Source organism: Anolis carolinensis, chromosome 1 (genome assembly GCF_035594765.1).
Source record: "Anolis carolinensis isolate JA03-04 chromosome 1, rAnoCar3.1.pri, whole genome shotgun sequence".
Lineage (NCBI taxonomy): Eukaryota > Metazoa > Chordata > Lepidosauria > Squamata > Dactyloidae > Anolis > Anolis carolinensis.
This window is the reverse complement of record NC_085841.1, coordinates 218,800,182-218,825,371: the sequence shown is the minus strand read 5'-3', so window position 1 is coordinate 218,825,371 and position 25,190 is coordinate 218,800,182. Positions and strand designations below refer to the sequence as shown.

Here is a 25,190-nt window from a genome sequence, read left to right as displayed (position 1 = left end):
AATTAATATTTCCCATTTCTGCTCTTCCAAGTATGCAAAATCATGGTCAGAGATAATCCAAACATTTTAAATAACTGCCTCAGCTGTTTCAAAACGGCATCATTCTTTTTTCCTTACCTCACTTGAAGGACAATCTTTAGCAGATTTGGGTACATCCAAGACTTTTCCCTTTTTCATGCATACGTATTTTAGTTTTTGTTCACAAGACTGGATATTCCATCGACTCAACTATTAGCAAGAGGAAAAAATAACGTCTTTTTAAAAATCCTAATTCAAGTATTATTTCAAAAAATGTGTATATTGAATGAAACTATTTAATTTATTTGTATTGTAACAGCAATGAAACTGATTTAACCATTTCTCAGCTGTTCATCTCAGAAGTCTCTTTCCAGCTGGATGGGAGCCTAAAGACCTGCATTAACCTCTGCTGCTTTTAAACCTGCTTCATATACTCTTTTGATGATGAAGAAGGAAACTGTTGCACCACAAAAATGACAGCTGTGTGAGACTCCTCTCACAAAATGCTATAGAAGTTCATTTATCACACTGAACCCATTTCCTAATTCCAATGTAGAAGAGGTTAGAATCTTCTTCTGTTTCCTGATGTACCCCGAATTGAAACAATTCTGAAACCTCTTTTGCACTCCCATATAAAATCCAGATTATCTGCTTTGAACTGGATTATATGGCAGTGTAGACCCACATAATTCAGTTCAAAGCAGATAATGTAGATTATCTGATTTGATAATCTGGATTATATGGCAGTGCAGAAAGGGCCTGAGGTCTCCAAATGAGAACAGCCTAACAAGCAAAGCAAATGTATTTAGTCTGCTGTACTTTGATTCACCAGAATTGTGATGGAAAAGTTTTGTTGGGGCAAGAAAACCCTACACATGGAAAGTGGCCAACATTTGAAGAAATCATTGACAAAATATTCAGGTGACAATGTACTACAGAATAACTACCCCATGGATCTAGCTTTGTAGCTATTACAATGAAAATGTGAGTCTGGGGGACAAATATTTCTCCCAGCATGGGATTCAAGGTAGGTTATAGCCATTAAAACAATAACAACACAATAATAACAAGAAGTCAAAACAGAATTAAATCCAAGTTCTGTTTGAGATACACAAATAGTCAATTTTAAAAAGCATTTAGAACAGAATAAAGCAGAAATGAAAACACCTCAACTGAAATTTGCTACAACTAATTAAAAACAACCCCCCCCCCCTACATAAACTAATTTTTCCCCCAATGATGGAAAGGCAGTAAGGAGAGGGCCATGGTTGTACAATTTGACACAGAGAGTGCTTCTTTCTGTCATTTCCTCACCAAATGTGCCTGGGATGATGGTGAGAATGAGAGAAAGACCTCCCTCAAAAATCTAAAACCTCGGGCAGGCTCCTACAGGTAGGTAAGATAGATACCTTTCCTGAATATGCTACACAGTTGGGAGTATTGTTGAAAGGAATGTTTGGCTCATTCTGATCCCAGTAAGTAAACGCCACTTCTGAACCATCTGACCACTTAAACAAGGCTGGAATATCCTCATTCATGAAGCCTGTCCATACCTGGTCTTCTGTTTCTATAATCAAAAGTAGAAATTCAAAAAGTAATACAGCTAATCAAATAAACTAGAGCATCTTTTTCAGAATACACTGAAATATGTTACAATGCCTCTAAATTACAGTGATATTTAAAAGATATGGCCAAAAACAGAACATTTCACTCTCAATCACAGATTTATTTTTATTGAGCAGTCTGCAGTTCTGAATGGTCAAAGAAATTGTCCAAGGAGAAAGAAGTAACCCCCTACAACTAAAACAAACTTCCATTACATTATTATTTTAAGATTACAAAAGATGCTTGCGCTAAAAAACAGTAGAACACATTCATATCCATGACCTTAGGCAAAACTTACCATTATGAAGTTTTGTAACAACTAACTCAACATCTGCTAGGGAATGTATGCTGATTAAGTTACTATTGCTTGCATTGCATGAATGATATGCATCTTTCCAGGAAGCAGAGTTGTTTATTGGCTTATAGCAAAACCCATTGTGAGGATTCCAGTCAGATTCACACTCAGTCTCCAAATAGTTCTGAACTCCTGAGAACGAAGATGAAATATGTGCAATTTACACAGAACATTGTGTAGAGAAAAACCACAGTTACAAAAGAGGAAACTAGAAGTGGGGGTAGGGAATCTCAGGCTCCAGGATAGATCTGCCCCTTTGGACTTATCCGGATGATTGATCCCTTCCTAATGACACAACCTAGGTGGTATCCCAGATTTTGTCAAGTTTTGGAGCCAAGACAGCATGATTCTCATTAAGCATTATTTAACAGGCAGGAATTGTCTGCAACCTTTGTCTGTGGCCCAGCAATAATAATCTGAGACTGGGAGAGTGGGATTCATCCAAGGCAACAATTTATTAAAAAAATATACTAAAAATGGGGAGGATGGCCAACCTCCTCTGATATTAAATGTGCCTTCCTTGGGGCAACCCAGCAGGCCCTGAGGCCGGATGGGGAGACAAACTCCGCTTAGTGAAGCCACCCAAACATCACGTCCTTATGCTCTGCTGGAAAAGTCATGCCAAAAATGCCAAGGCCAGAAACTGCCCAAATTGTAGGGTGAATCCCTGGGGCAAAGGCATAGCAATGGGAACCCTATTATCCTCTGGGACAGGGAAGAGGCGAGATCAAGGAGGGAAAGGTTTAATCTCAAATTAGGAACCTGTGACCACCTGCAGAGCTGCCAATTCAACAAACCAGCTTCACCCCCATGCCAATCTGATAACCACAACAAATCAGGCAAAATTAGTCACATAAATCAATAGTAAGGCTCCTGTGGAGTAATGCATGCAAGGAGCAAAGGAAGGAGATGAGGGGCGACTTGGTCTTAAATAGGCTCCAGCTCTCTGGTGAAGCCAGCCAGCAGCAACCAGCTGTGGTCTCCTTCATAGGAGAATTCAAATACACCCCCCCCCACCTGTCTTGGTCTTTGCTTGCCTGCTGTGAGTGGGGCTTTTATTCTGCATTACAAAAGGTTGACATTCATGTCTTGATCTTCCAGACACTGACATTTTAATTCTCATTCTTTTTCATTTATCTCCACCCAGCATAGGAATGCAGCCCCTCAAAGGCACTTTTTTTGAAAATGAATTCAGATGAAAGATGCTTCCCACACTTGAACACAGAATCACAAACCTAATGATACAACAGGGCCTGGCTACAACTCTGCATACTTTGCATGCACAATGGCTCCGTGCTCATGCGCTAACACTTATCTCTATTTTAAAAGCTTGGTGAAAATCTACATGTGATTGGAGAAAGCTATTACCTAACAGAGGAGACACTACTGAGCTACAGGGATAAATAGTATGACCTGGTAGAAAGCAAGGTTGTCCAAATTCACCTTGTATTGGACAAATCACAAAACTATATATGGCCAGCATCAATTTGTCAGCAAACTAAAAAGGAGTAGCCTTTTCTTCCAAATGCAGCAATGGGGGAGATGAAGAATCCAGAGTTGCTTTTGGGTCTGGTGCAACAAGAAGGGGTAAAAGGACCATCTTGCTTCCTGTTTTGCACTAAAATAATGCGAGATGCAGACTCTTGCATTTTATGAATCGTTTGACCACAGGAGCCAGCATGGTGTAGTGGCTTGAGTGTGGGTCAAGATTTTAGGAGACCAAGGTTCAAATCCCCTCTCAGGCATGGACAACCGCTGGGTGACCTCAGGCAAGTCACACCCTTTCAGCTTCAGAGGAAGGCAATTGCAAAACAAACACTGGCAATTAAACTCTGTGACAGGTTCAGAAATTACTTGAAGGCAAACAACAATAATGGCCACTACTTCCTTCTGGCCACAAAGCAGACTGCCAAAAACTGATGCAGGGTAATCTAGATTCAATGAAGAGTTTGGGAATACTGTATGAGTGAATGGGAAGTTGCCCCATCCCAGCTGACAGAAAAACACTTTTGTCCCATTTTCACAAGTGAAGACCTAATTCTACTGCTTTCCCCCCTTCTTCCCACCACACTTTTTGTTTGTTTGCATTTCCTTTCCTGCTGAGTTCAGAGTTAGGTCAAAGTTGGCCACAATTCATGTTCTATTTTTAACTTCTTCCAGCTCCTGTGTTGCAGTAACATAAATAGCGAATCCCTGATAAAGAGGGTTCATGAAGTCTGACCTTGCATAAGTTTAATCAAAAGTGTGTCCCATCTAATTCAACAGAATATATATTCCTATATCTAAATCAAGGATGCAAAGACTTGTAGAAGGTAACATTAGACACCTGCCTTTCTGCCAACCGAAATCCCCTTCTGCCAGCAAAATACTACTCCCTCACAGATCTCAGAGGTATGCAATTAGATCTCTGCTGGCTAAGATTTGCTGGGACAACAGCCAAAAAGGGGATGGAGAAGGGATGGGGAAACAGAGGAGGCAAGTTCTTTCAAATCCAAATAATCTCCAGTTTACGAATATAGTCACAGTGCTGGCACAAAATTAGACTGGGTTAAGAGGAGTTCCCAATATTCCTAGATGGTAATTGCATTCAGCTTCAGCAGGCCTTTTATCGGCAGTGGCACAAGTAGCCCTTGGCCTTCTTCATCAGTTTGGATCATGCAACCCATGCATGCCAACTGAGGTAGGTTAGGATTAGGGAATATGGCAAGCTTCTTCAACCAGCAGAATTTCCCTTTTGCTCATGACCATTTTGGCCAGTTAAAATGGTGTCCTTACTTGTATAAATTGTAACAGCAATTAGGGACAATGCTGGACTGAATATGTTGTTATTGTTGTGTCTTCAAGTCATTTCCAATTTATTACAACCCTAGGGTGACCCTATCACAGGTTTTCTGGGGTGGAGAGAATGTGATTTGCCCAAGCTCAGTTTCTTTGGACCAAGTGGAGAATCAAACCTATGATCTCCAGTCACAGTCCAGCACTCAAACCACTAATGAAAGGACCAAGGCAGTTACATCTCTGGCCCATTCTCTGTTCTTATATCAGTCAGCACTTTAAAACAAGATATAGTTTTCTAAGATCTAGAGAGATATTTGCAGGAACACTTCAGCAAGCGAGAGTCCAAAAGTGGCAGGCTAAAACTCAGAATCTCAAGCTATGGCTGATACCGAATGAGAGACTCCCTCCTGGGCATACAGAAGACTGGGCAACTTGGAACAGACTGTGTTCTGGCACCACAAGATGCCAGACGCAGAACCAACCCTGCAAAGTGGAATCAATGAAATGCGACTGTGGAGAAGAGCAAACCACAGACCACCTATGGCAATACAGTTTGAGCCCTGCCACATACACAAAGGAGAACCTTCTTATAGCAACACCAGAGGCACTCCAAGTGGCCAGCTACTGGTCAAAGGACATTTAGTATAATGCCAAGTTTTTAACTTTGTTTGTGTTTTTAAATACATTACAACTGTACTCTCGGTTCGCTTCTGACATGATAAATACTCAAACCACTGCACCATGCTGAATATAGAGGGACGTATTTCAATGTACATGTAACTAAAATGCTATAATGTTTGGTAAAATTTCATCTAATTTTGTAAAGATAGAAGATTGTTTTTAAAACAATTTTTGGAGAATTTTTTTTTCATAGTTAATATTTTCCTCCCATTCTGTGAATCTGCTGATTGACCAGGCTGAAGAGAATATGCTGAAGCCATTCAGGGTTGTGATTCTGAGGTTTTGGAATGCTGTTTTTCTTGTAGACAGGCTTTCACAGTTGAAGTTACTTAAAGATGTTACTTAATAATGATGAACTGCTGCAATATTTTGGGAATTTAAAGCACACAACTACTTCCCCAATGCATTTACCTGGAAATTCTGCGTTGGTATTATTGAATTGTTTCTTGCAGACATATGGAAGTGCAGTCTCACAAGGATAACTCTGCCAGTTGCCTGCATCGGCATTCATAGCTACACACCCAGTTCCATCTAAGAGAGGTGTATTCTGCATTTCTGTGGAAGAACAATGACTAGTACTTAAAACGCTATGGCGTAAAAATCATAGTATCACAAAATTACAGGATTAGGAAGGTGGAGATGAAATATTATCCTCGTCCAACATCTTTGGCAAATTATGGTGATTATCATTCTGCTTTTTCTCTCCACAAAGGAGACTCAAAGCGGCAAATAAGTTGACTCCAAAACATCAAATCTGCAGATGAACTCTAGACTGTATTTTATGAGAGATTATTTTGCAAGGCTGAAATTCTATGCTTGCATTCCTAAAACCAAGCTCCTCTGAATGTAGTGAGATTGAGTACACATGAATAGGACTATACTGAATGACAAATATAGTTACCTGGAGCCCAGCTAAGGAAGTTCAGTGGGGTGTGATCTGACCACTGCCAGCCACCAGAAAGATCTAGTTGGTTTAATCCAATCCAAAATATCTCTGCAATACCATCTTTAGCTGTGGAGTTTTAAAAATACTACAAGTTAGTATAAAATTGATTTTTCACACTTATCTACTGCACTGAAGCTAAATATTCTCTGTCAAGGCAGTTTTTAATTGCTGGATTATTATCATTAATATACAGTAGAGTCTCACTTATCCAAGCCTCGCTTATCGAAGCCTCTGGATTATCCAAGCCATTTTTGTAGTCAATGTTTTCAATATATCGTGATATTTTGGTGCTAAATTTGTAAATACAGTAATTACAACATAACATTACTGCGTATTGAACTACTTTTTCTGTTAAATTTGTTGTATCACATGATGTTTTGGTACTTAATTTGTAAAATCATAACCTAATTTGATGTTTAATAGGCTTTTCCTTAATCCCTCCTTATTATCCAAGATATTCGCTTATCCAAGCTTCTGCCGGCCCGTTTAGCTTGGATAAGTGAGACTCTACTGTAGTTCCCAAACAGCAATATTTTGGCACTGTGGAAAAAGACAGAGAGGAATTTCTATTGCATTTTTTGAGTGTTGCATGGAAAGTGGTTGCTAAAGTATCATAAAATTTCAACTGAGTGTGCTTTGGTAGATTTAACTACTGGTAATAATATAGAAAAGGGAAATACACCAAAGTCAATGAAGTACTCTTTAAAAAGAAAGTGAGGTATTGTAGGAAAATGGTTTACTGAAAAGAAACATTTAACCTGCTTAGACATGCAGACAGAAACAGCACCACCCAGGTAACATAAAGTGAACCTGCATATATAAATCTCTTTCTTAATCCTACGTTAAACAGAATATTTGCACTGGTATTTTATCTTTAGTTCAAAGTTTAACATGACAACAAGATGGTTAAGATCGGAATTCAGATAAATGACTCTTTTGATCTACAAGTAAGTGCTGGCGTCCAGAAATCTATCCTGAAATTACTGTATTTCTGTTGTACAGCTCCCTTATTTCTCAAATGCCAGTGCCCACATTCCCCAAGATTGACTCTACTGAACTGTATTTACCTTGAATGTAGTTTAATTCAGATGCGCTGCGGATGCTCAGCAAATCTGCACCTTGCCTCTGACATGAGACATATGCTTCCTTCCAAGATAAGGCAGCCTGGGTATTTATCTGGTAGCAACTTCCAGATTTCTCATCATGCTCCCATGTATCCTGACAACCATCCTCTGGGGAGGCGAAAAACATAATGATGAAACCTGGGTCTCACACAGATACATCAATACATTAAGAAATCCAACCAGATTTAAAGTCCTGTTGCTATATCTTTTCCACCCTTAGTATGACTGAACAAGCAAGCGGAATGCAAGAAAACTATATGTATTTTCCATGTTTCCTCTCAGCCTCCCTTCTCTATCCCATGCGTGTTAAAAAGAATGCAGATAATCAAATAGAAAGTGTGCAGAATCTTCACACATCCCATATCCTCCTTTATTACTTGTACATGTGTTTGCAGAGAATGAGAAGAATTGGTTTGTTTAAGCATAATAATAATAATAATAATAATAATAATAATAATAATAATAATAATAATACAACTTTTTACAACACAGTACTTGCCTGGTTTTAAGCAGAACCCCCATTTTCCATGTTGACTAAAACTGGAGGTTGTGGAGCACCATTCGCCACCCTGGAACATTTCATTATGTATGCAATCATGATGCCATGTCTTGTTAAACAGGAAGGGAAACTCACAAGGTTTCCCATAGGAGTTCCCATCCCTGGTGTAAATTTCTAAAGGAAAAACAATAAAAACTCAGTTTTAATCTTTGCAAAAGTGTTTTTGAGGGATGTATATGTGTGTTGTTTTGGTGTCAGCTGTGCCAAGTGGGGGTTGCAAAAATATGCTGGTTAAATACTGGATCTCCTGCATTAAGGAAAGGATAAAGGGTTCCTAGTAAAGTGGTTCTGCCATGCTCTCGAGGGGAAAAAAATGCTCTAGCAATAGTACCATAGGTCACTTTAGGCTTGTCCTCTTAATAAATCCTCTAAAGCAGAGAACGATATTGTTGTTAGGACTCTTGTACACATGATCTTCCTTTCTCAATGCCTTATCAAGCTTTTAACATCATTGTAGTTCTAAATAATGGATACTCGTGCAAATAGTGGATGCTGAATTGTCTTGTTTGCTGTGGCTTTCTGCAGTGAAACTTCCAACAGATGTCTGGTATAGAGTGTCTCATATATTTATTTATCTTGTTTTTTTCTGTTTTGAAAATATTTAAATCAATACTGTATATAGCAAAACAGACAGCACATGTGTCTCAAAACTGAAACTGAAAATACATCTAGCCAGAAAGAGGGTGATAAAGGAGATCAGGCAAGCTGATGAAAAGAAATTGCAGTTTTCAAGTCTGCATTTTTCTATTGGCTCCAATCTAGGTTAACAGAAGTGACCAGTCAATTTTATGTGTTCCTCTAGCCAGCCAGCCAGTGCATGTTTGCTTTCTGCAAAGCAAATAAGAACTCTCCAGGGGTTTTTTGCAGACTAATGCTAGGACATACCAAAACTATTGTGATATTTTAAATAAACCTGTTTTAAAAATCCTGCTGAATTGGTCACTGTTATGCAGCCTTGAAAGTACATTTATGAAACGAGACCGCAGTGTCACCAAAGCCATTATGGATGAAAATATTCTGAAGCCACCTCGGGATTATGGCCTTTATCGGCTAGCACGGTTCAATCGATACAGTAGCTGCTGCACTCTTGGAATCCTATTTTTGGATTTAATAATAACTGTTATTATTATGACTGTATGAAGCATTCATATGTAGATGCTATACAAAATGTTAAAAAGCAGCAACAATTACCATACAAAAGCAAGAGGAATGAGAAAAGAAAGGGAAAGGAATGGGAAAATCTAGGAATTAGCTCTTCATAGTTGCATAAACAATATCTTATACACGCCTAGCTGTAAGACATGGACATCATCAACCAAACTTCCCAAGAGAGGAAAAACAAAAGACAGCTTGGAATAATTTCCATGTTTTTCTGCTCAGACATACCTAATGTTTTCCTCAAAGAACCACAAATTTACAGAGTTTGTTCTGTAAAATGTAGTACAATTATGAATGGTTTTTGTACAGCCTGACAGGATAAATTACCAAGGTTCCCTGACTACAACATGGTGTAGTAGTTTGAGTGTTGGACTATGACTCCAGAAACCAGGATTCAATTCAGCTACTGAAACCCAATGGGTAACCTTCAGCAAGTCGCTTAGGCCTCTTCCACACTGCCCTATATCCCAGAGTCTGATCCCAGATTATCTGCCTATCCCTGATTATATGGCAGTATAGACTAATATAATCCAGTTCAAAGCAGATAATCTAGGACCAGATGCCTGGATATAGGACAATGTAGATTCAGCTAAACTCTCAACTCTGGAAAATACCACAATAAGTTCAGCATAAGAGACTTGAACGACTTGAAGCCACACAACAATAAAGTTAGAAAGGGGCAGGGTGGGATATAACATAAGATCCTACTACTTTGGCAGTTTAATATTTGGGTTGTTGTGAGTTTTCCAGGCTGTATGGCCATGTTCCAGAAGCATTATCTCCTGACGTTTTGTACACATCTATGGCAGGCATCCTGGGCAAAACGTCAGGAGAAAATGCTTCTGGAACATGGCAATACAGCCCGGAAAATTCACAACAACCCAGTGGTTCCAGCCATGAAAGCTTTCAACAGTTTAACATTTTCATCATTTCTTACACTTATAGATATACATATGGTATTGCTCCAAAAGCACCTGCTATATAAGTAAAACTGCATTTGGAAAGGTTTTGTGGGGTTTTTTTCTTTTAAAGCAACCCATGGTCTGCTACTATACTTTTATTATGTGCCTTGAAGTTCACTTTTTGTGCCTTTTGGGGGAGGGGGGATTTGCCATGGCCTTCCTCTGAAGCTGAGTGTGATTCCCCAAGATTACCCAGTGGATTTCCATGACTGAGTGGGAATTCAAACCCTAGTCTCCCAGGGCTGTAATCCTAGACTCAGAATTACGATATCATTTCTCCACAACTTAAAAAAACTTCAGTCAAAGATCCAAAGTTAATATCTAGTTCTGCAACAAACTACAAAGACTATCATTTCCTCTTTACATTTGCTCTTTTGCTCAGAATTAAAGATACACATTTGGAAAACTGCTCAATTTAAAGTTTTCCAAACTGAGAGCCAAACCAAGGCTTCCTCATCTCCAAACTCCAAATGGAAAATGGCATAAATTATATAGCTGCTACTAGTAATTCAGTCTGCAATGCCCATTTTGTGGCTTCATTTAACCTAATTTTCATATTTTTGTGTAGTTCAAGCTTATTGCTCACATTTGTATAATGATCAAGGCTTTTCAAAAAAAACTTAGAAGCCTGCACAGCATTTTATTATACTATTTGCATTAAATCTACTGAAATAAAGGTAGAACTGTGGATTTTATTGCTATTTGGAGAATTAGGAAGTTTTCAATGTTAACTGATGCGTATGTGTGTCCCTTCAAGTTACCAGCTGATTTATGACAATCCTGAACCTCTGGTGGCTCAGTGTGTTAAAGCACTGAGCTGCTGAACTTGCAGACTGAAAAGTCCCAGGTTCAAATCCAGGGAGCGGAGTGAGCGCCCGCTGTAAGCTCCAGCTTCTGCCAACCTAGCAGTTCGAAAACATGCAAACGTGAATAGATCAATAGGTACCGCTCCGGCGGGAAGGTAACGGCGTTCCATGCAGTCATGGTGGCCACATGACCTTGGAGGTGTCTACGGACAATGCCGGCTCTTCGGCTTAGAAATGGAGATGAGCACAAACCCCCAGAGTCAGACACGACTGGACTTAACGTCAGGGGAAACCTTTACCTTTACCTATGGATTTCAAATGGGTTGTCATACATCAACAGGCAACTTGAATTCCTGTTAGATTCCTTTTTTAGACCCCTTCTACACTGCCATATAAAATCCAGATTATCTGCTTTGATAACCTGGATTATATGTCTTTAGGAGGGGCCTTAGTTTCCAAGACCAGATAGGATCTGATCCCTCTAGTTTTACTGGGTGCCAGATGAAATCTATCACATTTTCTCAAGTTTTCTGACACTCAGAATAGGTCTTTCTTTATACTACTTAATGTTATATTGTACTGTTGTTAATCGCACAATATTTTCTTATTTGCATATTTACTTTTGTTTTATTTATTCCAGTAACTTGCATCCTTTGGACAGTTGAAAACAGAATAAAATAACTGCATCAAAATATACATTTAGAAATAAACTGTGGCATAAATACTATTTTCAGGGGGAAATTACTCCAGCAGCACAAGTTACTTAAAAAAAAACAACCACAAATTGAAAGTCTAGATATTTAGGGTAAGTAAAAAGAGTTTCTCAGGACTTTACATTCCAGTGGTGAGTAAGGCCAAAGGTTGTACCAAAAATACCAGCCTATTTGGGTTTAATGTTCTCATTCCTAGTAACTATGCCCTAGAAAGAAGTACATCCAACTTTTAAAGACTGGAAACAGCCCTTTAGGACAGCTAGAAAACAACTGAAATGTGGTACCACGAACAAAGGATTGTGATCCTCCAAGAAATACCAGAGCTGTGTTTGGTCCCAGGAGGGCAGTTTTCAACCCAAGTCTATGGTTCCCTAACCTTTTGAATGTCTGAATGTTAAACGTATGTTATAATTAATTAGCTGGGCAATTTAAAAAACCAACCCTAATCCCTAAAATATGGGATACCTGTATTCCCACTGAAATCCTGTCTTGTGGTATTACATTATTACACATTATCTCAGCCTCACCTGAGATGGTTCATCTTAGTTAGAAATGACTTGAAGACACACAACAACCGACAGAAGCAGCACGAAATTAAACCATTTGATTTAATGATTTCTTGAACTTTCATTCAAAACACTGTTTCACAAACAATCTATTCCATCCTTTTTTTAAAAAAAATCATGCACATGGTGAGTTCTTCTGGAAGTCATGTCTCTGTCTCAATGGTCTTTTAAGCCTCTCCCTTTCAATCGCATCCTCCCTCACGCTCTTCCAAAAAAGGGGCCTTCTTTCAAAGAGGCATGTGGCTGGTGACATTTTATGCATGCGTTTATACATGCTTTGAATCTTAGTCTAATCTTATGACTTTGATCCACTACATAAATTGCCTTAATTAAAGTGCTGGAATGATGTCAGTGCAATCTAAATGTACTTACAGCACAAATACATTCAACAGTGGTTGCTTTTCACTGTCTAATGTCCACTTTGAATCTGAGTAATTTGTTCAGAAGTCCTTACTTTTGAATGCTTTTCAAGTTACATATCTGCTCCTCTATTTAGTTAATGAAGTTACTTCCTTTCTCCAGGTAAAATAAATGATGCAAAGAAAATACTTACCATGGTATGGAAGTTTACAGATTACATCACTGGAATTGTTTCTTCTCCATGCATCAGAAGAGTCTACACTCACAGTCAAAACCCCATTCTTTAAAATCAGTTTGTTCTGAGATGCAGAATATACGGAGGCATCAGAGCATCGCCACCACAGTGTAATGTCTGAATCACAATCCACTATTTTCAAGGGATCCTTGGATTTGGTGGTATCTATTCCAAGGCACTTTTGGGATCCCAAGTTAAAAAGGCGATGTTGGGAGACCCATGTCCATAAATTCTCTTTTGTCTCTTGGCAGTCTTCAGCTGTAACTTGTTGGTTTTTGACCTGGATGCACTTGTTGGCTTTTTCATGGCGTATGGTGAAGGTATTGTCATCTATTTGGGCCAAAAAAGAGACATATGTTTGGTTATTCTTCTGTGAGAATGAGATAAAAGATTATAATGTAGCATGTTTCAGAATGCTACAAAGAAACACAGGAAGCTAAATCAGACCATTGATTTGCCTCTCCCAGTTTTGTCAACATTGAGTGCTTGTAGCTATCCAAGACCCCTTCTACACTGCCATCCTGATTATCAAAGCAGATAATGCACATTAAATGCTTTGAACTAGATTATATGAGTCTAAAGGGAAAGGTAAAGGTTTCCCCTGATGTTAAGTCCAGTCATGTCTGACTCTGGGGGTTGGTGCTCATCTCCATTTCTAAGCCGAAGAGCCGGCGTTGTCCATAGACACCTCCAAGGTCATGTGGCTGGCATGACTGCGTGGAGTCTACACTGCCATATAATCCAGTCTAAGCAGATAACCTGGATTTTATATGGCAGTGCAGAAGGGGTCCAAGAAGGCCCTCTCATACGTAGTCAACAAAGATGCTTCTGATGGTTTTAAGACTGAGAGAAAGCCTTCTCCAAGGAAATCAAAACTCAGCCAGGCTCATAGCAAATAATACAGTCTTCAGAAAGGCTCAACTCAAACCATATAGGGTTTTATAGGCCACACCTAGTAATGTCTTTTGAATTATTACCCCAAAAATGAACTGGTAAAAACAGGGGTGTTATGTGTTTTTTTTGCAATCAACTCCAGTCAAAAATCTGGACCCATCATTTTTGCCCCACTGTAGTTTCTGAATTGTTTCCAAATAGACCAATATGTAGAGTGAATTCAAGGTATAATGTTTCACCATGGTCACATCTCCAACAACCGAACCACCAGTTTAAACAATGCAGATGCACTCTTGACCTCCTTTTGAATCTGAGCATCTATGCATAAGGCAGAGTCCAGGAGTATAAGCAAACTGCCAATCTGAGATTTCTATCAGAGGCTGAGCTCCTATGGTATTTTCTGATATGCCTTTGAATTACCTCTGCCTTGTCTAGATTACACTTCATTTCTTTACCCTCACATGGACCTTTAATGACAGGAAACCCTGGTTGAGCACCAAAATGGAAAGATGGAAAGGAATATTGGATGAAAGGGATAGAATAGGGTGATGCAGAATCCCAAAGGTCCAAACACCTTTTTCAAAATATGCTCAACAGTGTTGGAGAGTTCTGCAACCTATTTAACAGTTAATAGTGTAATCCCTAGAGTTTCAGAAGAAGCAAGTAGCCGTTCAGGGGGACTGAAAAAGTTGTATGGAAAGTCAGAAGGTGTTGTAAGCCACAAAAACAGCCTTGGCTCTGCATATGGTTTGCATGAACTCCATTTTACCTGCCCTGAAATATACACTTGTCCCTCTGTATCCACGGACATTGCATCCATGGCTTGAAAATAGGGTATTCAAAAAGAAATTTCCAAAGGTCACCTTTGATTTGTTCCAGTTAGCCCCAGAAAGTCTCATCGAAATGGAAGCCGTGTTCACTGGAGAAGCAGATGATATACTATACCGTAATTTGGGGGTCTGACAATCTCATATCAGAGAAAAGAACCCCAACTTGATTTTTTACTTATTGAGTTGTATGGAAGTAGCCTTGAGATGATTAACTCTTTCTTCTGACTGTGCAATGTGTGTTTGTGTATTATATTCTGTTCCAGCTAAATAAATAATATTTTTAAATTGTTGAATAAATAGTGCTAGTAATTCTGTTAATGACAGCTATGAAATCATCTCAAACAGCAAAATAATTGGGACTTTAGATGTTTACTCAGAATTTATTAGCCCAAGTGCAGGAGCTTTGTAAACAATGCTTTTCTAGCTAGAGAAAAGCATGTTTGTGCACTCCCAGCCCACTCAAGGCATATTCCCTGGAGCCAAGCCTTTAGCAATTTGCTAGAATAAAACAATTGTTCTGTGTTTAATGCACCGAGCTGAAATGCACTATGCAAGATCTATTTGATTTCTAAAATGTCATCACTGCTACAGCAGACTGTCAAACATTCAAATGGATAAATAAAACCACCACAGATAATTCTAAGAAAATGAAACAAGATGAGTTTATTAACTTGGTAGAAAAGCATAGGTCTGAAACTTTATTGGTCTGGATGTTCATGTGTTTCATTAGGACTATAATCTTTTTATTTCATGTAGGGCTTACATTACGTGACCAATAAAATTGCTGTATTTTCTTTTGTAGCCACAATAAAACTTTAATAGAGCAGAAAGGCTATTTTGCTATCAAAGAAATAATAAACAACATAAATAATCTAGATTTGTTTGTTTATAAAAGCATCTTCCAATGCATGAATGTCTTTTGGAAACAGCCAGAAATTGATTAAAATTCTCTCTTTGTACACTATGTATTGTATAATGACTTGGTCTATTAATATTCTATAATGTAACAGACAAGAAACAAAAACAAAAAAACTCTTACTCCTGCAAGTTGTAAGAGATACAATAAAGTAACTAGGACTCTTGAGGCTAGCAACAAACTCTGAAAAGACATTCATGAAAACTAGGAGCAGCAGCTAAACAGTTTTAGGCAGTATATATTTCCTCTAGTATATTTGGTATTATTCATTGTACCTGTTTCTTTCTGAAACTGAAGTGTAAGGAATTCAATGGAATAGTATAGCAAAGAAGAATGTGTTAACCCAATTGGACACTACCAGTCTTTCTCATGCAGCTCTGCCACACCTTGATCAACAGTGAGGGCCTTTTGCAGAAAATGTATCTCCTGGGTGTAAATGAGGTCAAGAACAAATTTTCTCTATTCTCTGAGCAGATTATGTTGGAACACAACAAATCAAAATGTGTCATACCTGAACAGGGCTCTCAGTGGCTGTGTTAACAATGCAGTCCTGGGAAATGTCATGCATATAGTGTTTTTTTTCAAGAGTGAATTAATTACAGGAAACATGTGATGCTACATGGTAGCAAAACAAACATATCCATCTCTTTCAGTATTGAAAAGGTAAGAAAAGAAGCCAAGTGGCTCCTTTAAAAGATGCCACACAGTTATTTTCTCTCTTCTGTTTTTATTGTGCTATGCAATTTGGGGGGGGGGGGGGGGGAGTCTTCAGCAAGTGTCCAAAAGCAAGCATTTGAATGATAAACTGAGCTAAAAGAGACAACAAAAACCAAATACTTTTAAAATTTTACAAAGTCTCTCACTAAAGTCACTCACAGAAACCTAGCACTCATTGTACAGAGGAACTGGTCCTTTTAAGTCTTTGATAACTGGTTTCCAAAAGGAACAAAGCACATTGTTTTTACAGTGCCTGAATGGATGTAAACAATGGGACTCCTGGGATGTGTATTATAATGTTTCCAACTTAATTCAAGAAGAATTGATTTAGAGTCAGGAATGACAGAATAGTGGAATGGACAACATTTAAAGGTCCTCTCCAAAATAGATGATTGGTAACAAGACAAGATGTAAGGAAGGAAAGGAGACGGCTCAAAGGACAATTAAAATAACCCTGTATGATACCACGGGTTATTCTAATCTAAACCCTATAGGCATGCAATGTTGTTAGCTAGCTATTCCTACAGTGTTAATTATCCTTGTGGTGTTCTATTTGCATCCCTTTCTTGGCATTTACCATGACTAGGAAGATGAAACATAAGCTAAGAGAACTCCAGCTAAATCAATTCCACTCACCTGAAACCTCATCTTAGTGAAATATGGATGTTAAATGATTAATGGGACCAATTATCTCCAGATTAGGACAATGTCACTGCGGCTGTATCCACACTGCCAAATTATAGTAGTTTGATACCACATTAGCTGCCATAGCTCAATTCTGTGGAATCCTGGGATTTGTAATTATGTGAGATATTTGGCCTTCTCTGTCAGAGAGCTCTGGTGCAATAACAAACCACAAACCCCAGGTTTCCACAGGATAGGCCTATTTGCAGTGCAGATGGGAAGTGTGACTGGTAGCATTTGAGACCAGAGCTTGAAAAAGTTTTATACTGAATGGGTCTCCCTACCCTTCTCCTTGCAAAACATTTTAGTCACTTTCTGCATCTCACAGTGCTTACAGCAGGGGTCCCCAAACTAAGGCCCAGGGGCCAGATGCGGCCCTCCAAGGTCATTTACCTGGCCCCCGCCCTCAGTTTTATAATATATTTGTTTATAAGTTTTAATAATATAATATATTGTATATACATATAATATTGATAATAATATTATGTTATACAATATAATACTAATAATAATACCATATAATAATATTGATTATATGTTATACATTACATAACATATAATAGTATAGTGCTATAGTTCAATATAGAACTATATTTTTTATTTATTTATTTCCAGAATTTATACCCCGCCCTTCTCACCCGGGGGGACTCAGGGCGGCTTACACAGTTGGCAACATTTAATGCCAAGAACATAATAATAAAACAAAAAACAGTACATATAATCAATTAAAACTATAAAAATCCATCATTAAAATACACTATAAAAATTAAAACATAAGTAAATTAGATCCATTTGTCTAAAAACCTCATGCTTCAGCCTTCAATATAATGCACAACATAGCACAATAATGCTAATATTGTGCTATGCTAATAATATAATATATTGTATGTACATATAGCTGCTCTGAGTCCCCTTCAGGGTGAGAAGGGTGGGATACAAATGTAGTAAATAATTAATTAACTTTAGACTTAAGCTCGGCCAAAGTCTGAAATGACTTGAAGTCACACAACAACAACAATCCTAATTAACTTGACTATTTCACTGGCCACAAGCAGGTCCACACTTCCCATTGAAATCCTGATAGGTTTGTGTTGGTTACAATTGTTTTCATTTTTAAATATTGTATTGTTCTTTCGTTGTTGTTATTGTTGTTGTTGTTTCACTACAAATAAGACATGTGCAATATGCATAGGAATTTGTATTTTTTTCCAAATGATAATTTGGCCCCACAACAGTCTGAAGGATTGTGGACCGGCCCTCTGCTTCAAAAGTTTGAGGACCCCTGGCTTACAGGAAATGGCCCTATTGTGCAGTCAGTCTACATAAAACACAAAATCTACTGGAGATCCAGGCATTATGCTTTTCTGTCTCTAACTCTAAAAGGCCTTACTGCTTTTTCTTTAATCTTTTCCTTACTACTACATCTTCAAATTTTTTGTTACTATCAGCACAATCTCTTAGGTAAAGATAAAGGTTTTCCCCTGATATTAGTCTTGTCCAACTCTTAGGGTTGGTGCTCATACCCATTTCTAAGCTGAAGAGTTGGTGTTGTCCGTAGACACCTCCAAGGTCACGCAGCCAGCATGACTTTATGGAGTGCCGTTACCATCCTGCTGTAGCGGCACCTATTGATCTACTCACATTTGCAGGTTTTTGAACTGCTAGGTTGGCAGAAGCTGGGGCTAGCAGCAGGAGCTCACTCCACCCCCCAGATTCGAACCGCTAACTTTTCCGTCAGCAAGTTCAGCAGCTCAGCAATTTAATCCACTGCGCCACTGAGGGCTCCTTCTCTTAGCACAATCTCTTAGGCAGAAAAAAAATGGAAAGTTACACAATGTCTTTTGCCTGAGAGTGCTAAGAACTGCTGGGTAGCACCCTTCCTCTCCAACTGCAATGGCCAGACTGCAAGTGCTATCAATGTACTGCTTCTGATTTCGGATTTATGTGTTACCATGTTTCTCTGATTGTCTTTAAGGACAGAGGAATAACTTATAGTTCCCCAACACTTCTACATAATACAGCTTACTGCCATGGCAGCTATGCATGGATATGTTGCCAGCTCGGAGCCAAGACAAGTCCTTGGAGGTAGCCCTCTGGGAATAGAGTCACCAAAGCTGGTCCCAGTTTCAGCAACATTTGTGAAGAAGAGAAAGAGATCAAAGCCATCAAGTTATCAGGTTGCCTCTTCTATCTACAAGTTGTAAATGAGGACCACTTCACTTAGCACACCCATCACAGAGAAGTCTTTTTAACATAAGACTAGGCGAAGTACAGACAAGTTGTCTTCAAACAACTTGTCTGTACTTTTAAGAGTTATGACTTCAAGTCATTGTTGCTAGGTATACAGAGGTTTGGCACCCTAGCATTTATTTGTTGGGCTTCTTTGGTTTCCCATCCCAGGACTATCGGCATTATTTCTTTCTTTCTCTTTCTCATACCACACCTGCTTTCCTATCAAGCTCTACCTGTTCTAGCATGCTACAGTAGTAATTTCTTGCTAAAATTAAGTAAGTAACTGGTTTTCCTCTTTCTTAGCTGGTTGTGGCTGAGGTCCCAGTGTGCAATCTGCAAGAACCCGAGGCTTACAACTACACACAAAAGAAAACTTGAATAAACTATGGCAGTGAACTCCAGGTCCTGGGAGACAGCTCTGAAAGCCTCAGTCAGCTCAGGCTGACTGTACTCCTGCAAACTATTCCTCATCCTCATGGTGGAAAAATATCTGAAAGATCATCAAGACTCCCTAAGGGAACCTGTTATAAATTTGAGTGATCCTCTTTGCAATCAGATTTTATGTAGACTCTGGGACTGGGAAGATGAATCAGTTAAAGGACTGGTTTGGCAAATTTTACCAAGTGTTCTTGCATCTGAATTTTGCTGGTAGTTTGGCACTATGAAACAACTTAATTCAGCCATAAATTGCAGTGGGGCAAAATGAAGACTAGGCACTTGAGCTTTGAAACCATGAGTGGCTACAGATTATACCCCAAAATAATATGCTTACAAAAACTTTGCTGAAAAAGAAAACATGCAGGTAAGGCCTAGGGGCATGTTTACAAAAATTAACTCCACCAATTGAATCCTTTATTGCTAGTTCAAAGGTAGGAAACAGCTCCAGGTATCATGTCCCATGGTGTTTAGTATATCCTTTCCTCATTGGAAGTATGCTGAACCTATTCTGTCATATGGACCAACAGAATTGAGATGGCACAATTAGCTTTTAGTTTACATGGAGGTCTTGTTAATGAATGCATCTCAATCCTGGCAAACAGCCTGTATGGATAAATTGATCATAATCTGTTTCTAGCACTATATTTTCCCTGTTCTTAATGAAAGTGGCATTCTCCAGGGCTGCATTACTTTGTGCACTCTGTACACATACTTTTGCTTTCTCATTGAGTGTCCTGGCAAATATAGGTCCCATCTGCACTCACCATATAACACAGATTCAAACCTGCATAGAAAGTGGTTTTGTTGTGCAAATAATTTCATAGGAAATCCTGGAACCAATTTGAGGACCAGATGGTGATTATAAAAACCACAGGGCACTAGTGCACATTAAAGGCTTTCTTTCGTGTGATTTTGTGGGTATATGTTGTCTGGCTGTCACAATTTGAAGCTAGCTTTGAACTGCAGTAAATGGTCAGTGTGAATGTGGCCTTAGCCCTGCATTACAACACTGCCATTGTAATGTGCGAGGAAGAACACATACTTCAAGAAAGAGGTACTAGTTTACTAGGAGTGTTGTCCAAGGTTCAATGCCATCTCCATAATCACATTGGTAATATGTGGGGACCCTATCATGTGGTCTGGAAAGCTTCTAAGATGTCAGATAAAATTACCAATCTCTATACACTCAATACACATCTCTTTAGGTTTGTTAAAAGGGATGTGCTAACACTGGTTTCAATTTTTTTGGCCTTGCATATTAAAACAGTATAAGGAAGGTGTGTACTATTGAACACTTGTATTTTATAATATTTAGAAGTATTTCAACAACTTGGAAGGAACTTTGAACGTATTTGTATAACATTTCAACAGCAACCTAATCTTTTACGCATCTGCTCAAAGCTTAAATGAGGCCCCAATGAGGCTTACTCCTAGGTAGGTTAGCTACTGGAAAGTCTTGAAATGTTTCTACAGCATGTAGAATGAACATACTACATCCTTTAAAATTTTCAGTTTCCCATCAATTCAGAACATTGGAAAAATTTCCAAATAAAAAATTGCAAAAGATCAGTGCAAGCCTCAATCCCATCAGTCTCTAATATGATCTTCAGAGCAGAAGGGAGTTGGGATTGTGCCTGAATGGCCTAAACGTGGTTGATGAACTGAAACCAAGGCTGGTACTATTACAGGTAGCTGGACAAAGCTATCACAGGCAGTAGAAATGATCCTGAAAGTGCAACCAGTTTTATTATTTAGTGCTAACACTATTTTTAGTTTAATCTGAATTCTATTTGTATTCCTAATTCAGCGGTCTCAACCTTTGGGCCTCCAGGTGTTTTGGACTTCAGTTCCCACAGTTCCTAACAGCTGGTAAGGTGGCTGGGATTTCTGGGAGCTAAAGTCTAAAACACCTGGAAGCCCAAAGGTTGGGAATTACTGCTCCAATTAAATCACTGAACAGAGAGGTCATACTTGTGTAAATATAAACGATTCAATGAGTTAGGGCTACTAATAAGATTCAATCTGTATGGTGCCAGGATTGGGAAGAGATACTTGTAATATTTTCTCCTTCAGGGATCAAATTTTAACTGTGTCCCTTGAGTGGATGTCATATCTATTTATTTATTTACAGCATTTTTACCCCGCCTTTCTCACCCGAGGGGACTTAGCTCCAGGCAGCAATGTGTTTTGGTCTGAAAATGCTGAAATCAGAGTGATTGACCCTAATCTTAAAAAAGAAAAATGTTTAATCATAATTCAGACTCAGAATAAAATTACCATCACCATTTTTCCCCTGACAAAGATTTGGTGCATATAATCCCTGCATCAGAGGTAAGCATGAAAGAGAAACATGGCTACACATTAATGGAGGGAAGTTGCATCTGTTGAACTTTGTTCTAGTTGTCAGATGGAGATTTTAGAAACAGCAGAAGCTTTGGGTGCATCTGCACTGTAGAAGTTATGCAGTTTGACAACACTTTAACTGGCTCAATGCTATGGAATCAAGGGAGCTGTAGTTTGATAAAAGGTAAAGGTAAAAGTTTTCCCCTGACTTTAAATTTAGCCGTATCTGACTCTGGGGGTTAGTGCTCATCTCCACTTCTAAGCCAAAGAGCTGGCATTGCCCGTAGACACCTCCAAGATCATGTGGCTGGCATGACTGCATGGAGAGCCAATTCCTTCCCGCTGGAGCGGTACCTATTGATCTACTTACAATTGCATGTTTTTGAACTGCTAGGTTGGCAGAAGCTGGGGCTAACAGCGGGAGATCACTCGCTCCCCGGATTTGAACTGCTGACCTTTCAGTCAGCAAGTTCAACAGCAAGTTCAGTAGTTTTATAGGGCACCAATATTGGCAGAGAAGGACTTGTGAAACTACAACATGTGATTCCATAGTATTGAGTGATGGCAGTTAAAGTGGTGTCAAACTGCACAAATTCTACAATATAGATGCACCCTAATGTAGTTTACCACCACTTTAACTGCCATGGTTCGATGCTAAAGAATCATGGGAGTGGTAGTTTTACCAGCTCTTGAGTCTCTTTTGCAAAACAGAGATGGTGCCTCACCAAACTAAAACGCCCATAATTCCATAAAATTGGGTCACAGCAGTTCAAGTCATACCAAACAGATTATTTTTTACAATCCAGATGCATCTTCAGACAGAAGTCGGAGAAACTGTCAAACATATAGGAGGAGAAATTTGTGTGCTTGTGGATGTTGTTCCCTGAAGGGCAACTAAGCAACCAACCAGTCTGCCCCCATCCTGCTTTTCTGGTGGATCCAGGCCCTGCATGGAAATCCCCTTCCTTCTTCGCCTCTCATGCCTTTCTTTTACATTAAATTGGCAGCTGGGGGCTGGAGGCTGGCCAGCCTTGGGCTCCCTGAGTCATGCTGCCCAAGGATTAGGTTGCAGCAGATCCTTGAAGCAGATAAGTAAAGGGTGAAAGAGCGGAGGGGGGAATCTTCACATTAAGGAATGAATGTATTAGACACCCCTTGAACTGCCATGGCTCAATGCTATCCGATCCTTCTCTGCAAGGGTTTCTCTCTAAGCTATGACTTCTGAAACTCCAAAGCCTTGACAGTTCAAGGGGTGTCAAACTGTATCCATTCCACAGTGCAGACAGAGGCTACCATGCAGCTTGCAGTCACATATCCCTCAGAGCTCTCAGAAGCAACGCCCTGCTCTTTAAGCCGCAGAACAAAAACCGAAAGCCCTTTTGGCGGCAGCTAATGCACTTAAGTCTATGACGGAGGGGGACGCTGAGAGTTTGCCTTGAGAAGGGTTTACGCAGGTTAGAAGGGAAAGGCACTAATTTCAGGTGGCTGGCATGGAGTAATGAACTTTAAAAAGGGAACCACAGAAACTTGTCAAGTCACTGTTCCCAACTTGGCTCTGCTTTAATGTGAGGGAAAGCCTCTCAATTTATTATTATTATTATTGTTATTATTATAGAATATAATAATATATAACAATATATTATAATAACAATAACAATAATTTTAAAATATAATAATAACGATAACAATATTTTTTTAATGTCAGAAGTGACTTGAGAAACTACAGGTTTCTTCTGGTGTGAGAGAATTGGCTGTCTGCAAGAATATTGCCCAGGGGATGCCTGGATGTTTGATATAATTATAATACTAGATAACAAAATCTAATAATAATTTATAATATAATTATAATAATATCTAACAACACCTAGTAATAAGAACAATAATTTTAAAATATAATTATAGATAGCAATAGATAACAGTATCTAATAATAATTTAAAATATAATAATTATAATAATATCTAACAACATCTAGTAATAATTTAAAAATACAGTAGAGTCTCACTTATCCAACACTCGCTTATCCAATGTTCTGGATTATCCAACAAATTTTTAGAGTCGATGTTTTCAATATATTGTGATATTTTGGTGCTAAATTCGTAAATACAGTAATTACTACATAGCATTATTTCATATTGAACTACTTTTTCTGTCAAATTTGTTGTATAACATGATGTTTGGATGCTTAATTTGTAAAATCATAACCTAATTTGATGTTTAATAGGCTTTTTCTGAATCCCTCCTTATTATACAACATATTTGCTTATCCAATGTTCTGCTGGCCCGTTTATGTTGGATAAGTGAGACTCTACTGTATAATTATAATATCTCACAACGTCTAGTAATAACAATAACAATAATTATAGATAATTATATTTATATAAAACAATTATCTAATAATAATAAAATATAATATACAGTAGAGTCTCACTTATCCAACATAAACGGGCTGGCAGAAGCTTGGATAAGCAAATATCTTGGATAATAAGGAGGGATTAAGGAAAAGCCTATTAAACATCAAATTAAATTATGATTTTACAAATTAAGCACCAAAACATCATGTTATACAACAAATTTGACAGAAAAAGTAGTTCAATATGCAGTAATGTTGTAATTACTGTATTTACGAATTTAGCACCCAAGTATCATGCTATATTGAAAACATTGACTACAAAAATGGCTTGGATAATCCAGAAGCTTGGATAAGCGAGGCTTGGATAAGTGAGACTCTACTGTATTATAAAATAATACAATATATTACAGTAATATGTAATAATAACAGTAATTTTAAAATATATTGTGTTGTCGAAGGTTTTAAAAATATATCAATTTTATAACAATATATATAATAATACAAGCAGCCTGCCTCTCAAGGGAAGGACAACCTCCTTTTTCTTCTCCAGACAAAGAGGGACTTGGAAACTTTTTGAAGGAAAAGCCAACTTTGGAGACTTCCCAGTTCCTTGAGGAAATGAAGAAACTCCTGAAGCCTGGGTTCCTCCACACTTGCTTTCTGCCCAGGAGCCTCTTTTCGTGAAAGGAGTGGGAAGAGTGAAACCAAAACAAACACACTGAGGAAAGCATGGGGAAGTTAAAGGGGGGGGGGGGGACATTCAGTGTATATTGTTCTATACTTACTGCTCAATTATCCACTTCTAGCCTTTCATAACTAGGAAACTAATGGTACATTTACACTAGTCATGGGCCAACTTGGGCCCTCCCTTCAGGTGTTTTGGACTTCAACTCCCAGCATTCCTCACAGCCTCAGGCCC

General features: G+C 38.6%; 1 protein-coding gene across 4 annotated transcripts in view; it reads right to left on the bottom strand.

The window, feature by feature from the left end:
* ly75 (lymphocyte antigen 75) overlaps nucleotides 1-25,190 on the bottom strand; it is an 80,524-nt gene that overhangs the window by 41,681 nt on the left and 13,653 nt on the right. For all 4 annotated transcript variants that reach the window (XM_062969853.1, XM_062969907.1, XM_062969960.1 and 1 more), the window contains 8 exons: nucleotides 12,825-13,196; nucleotides 8,007-8,180; nucleotides 7,451-7,615; nucleotides 6,339-6,449; nucleotides 5,849-5,992; nucleotides 1,922-2,110; nucleotides 1,428-1,585; nucleotides 118-228 (listed from right to left, as the gene is read on the bottom strand). In XM_062969853.1, the coding sequence (XP_062825923.1) occupies nucleotides 118-228; nucleotides 1,428-1,585; nucleotides 1,922-2,110; nucleotides 5,849-5,992; nucleotides 6,339-6,449; nucleotides 7,451-7,615; nucleotides 8,007-8,180; nucleotides 12,825-13,196 (1,424 nt within the window). The remainder of the gene's footprint in view (nucleotides 1-117; nucleotides 229-1,427; nucleotides 1,586-1,921; nucleotides 2,111-5,848; nucleotides 5,993-6,338; nucleotides 6,450-7,450; nucleotides 7,616-8,006; nucleotides 8,181-12,824; nucleotides 13,197-25,190) is intronic.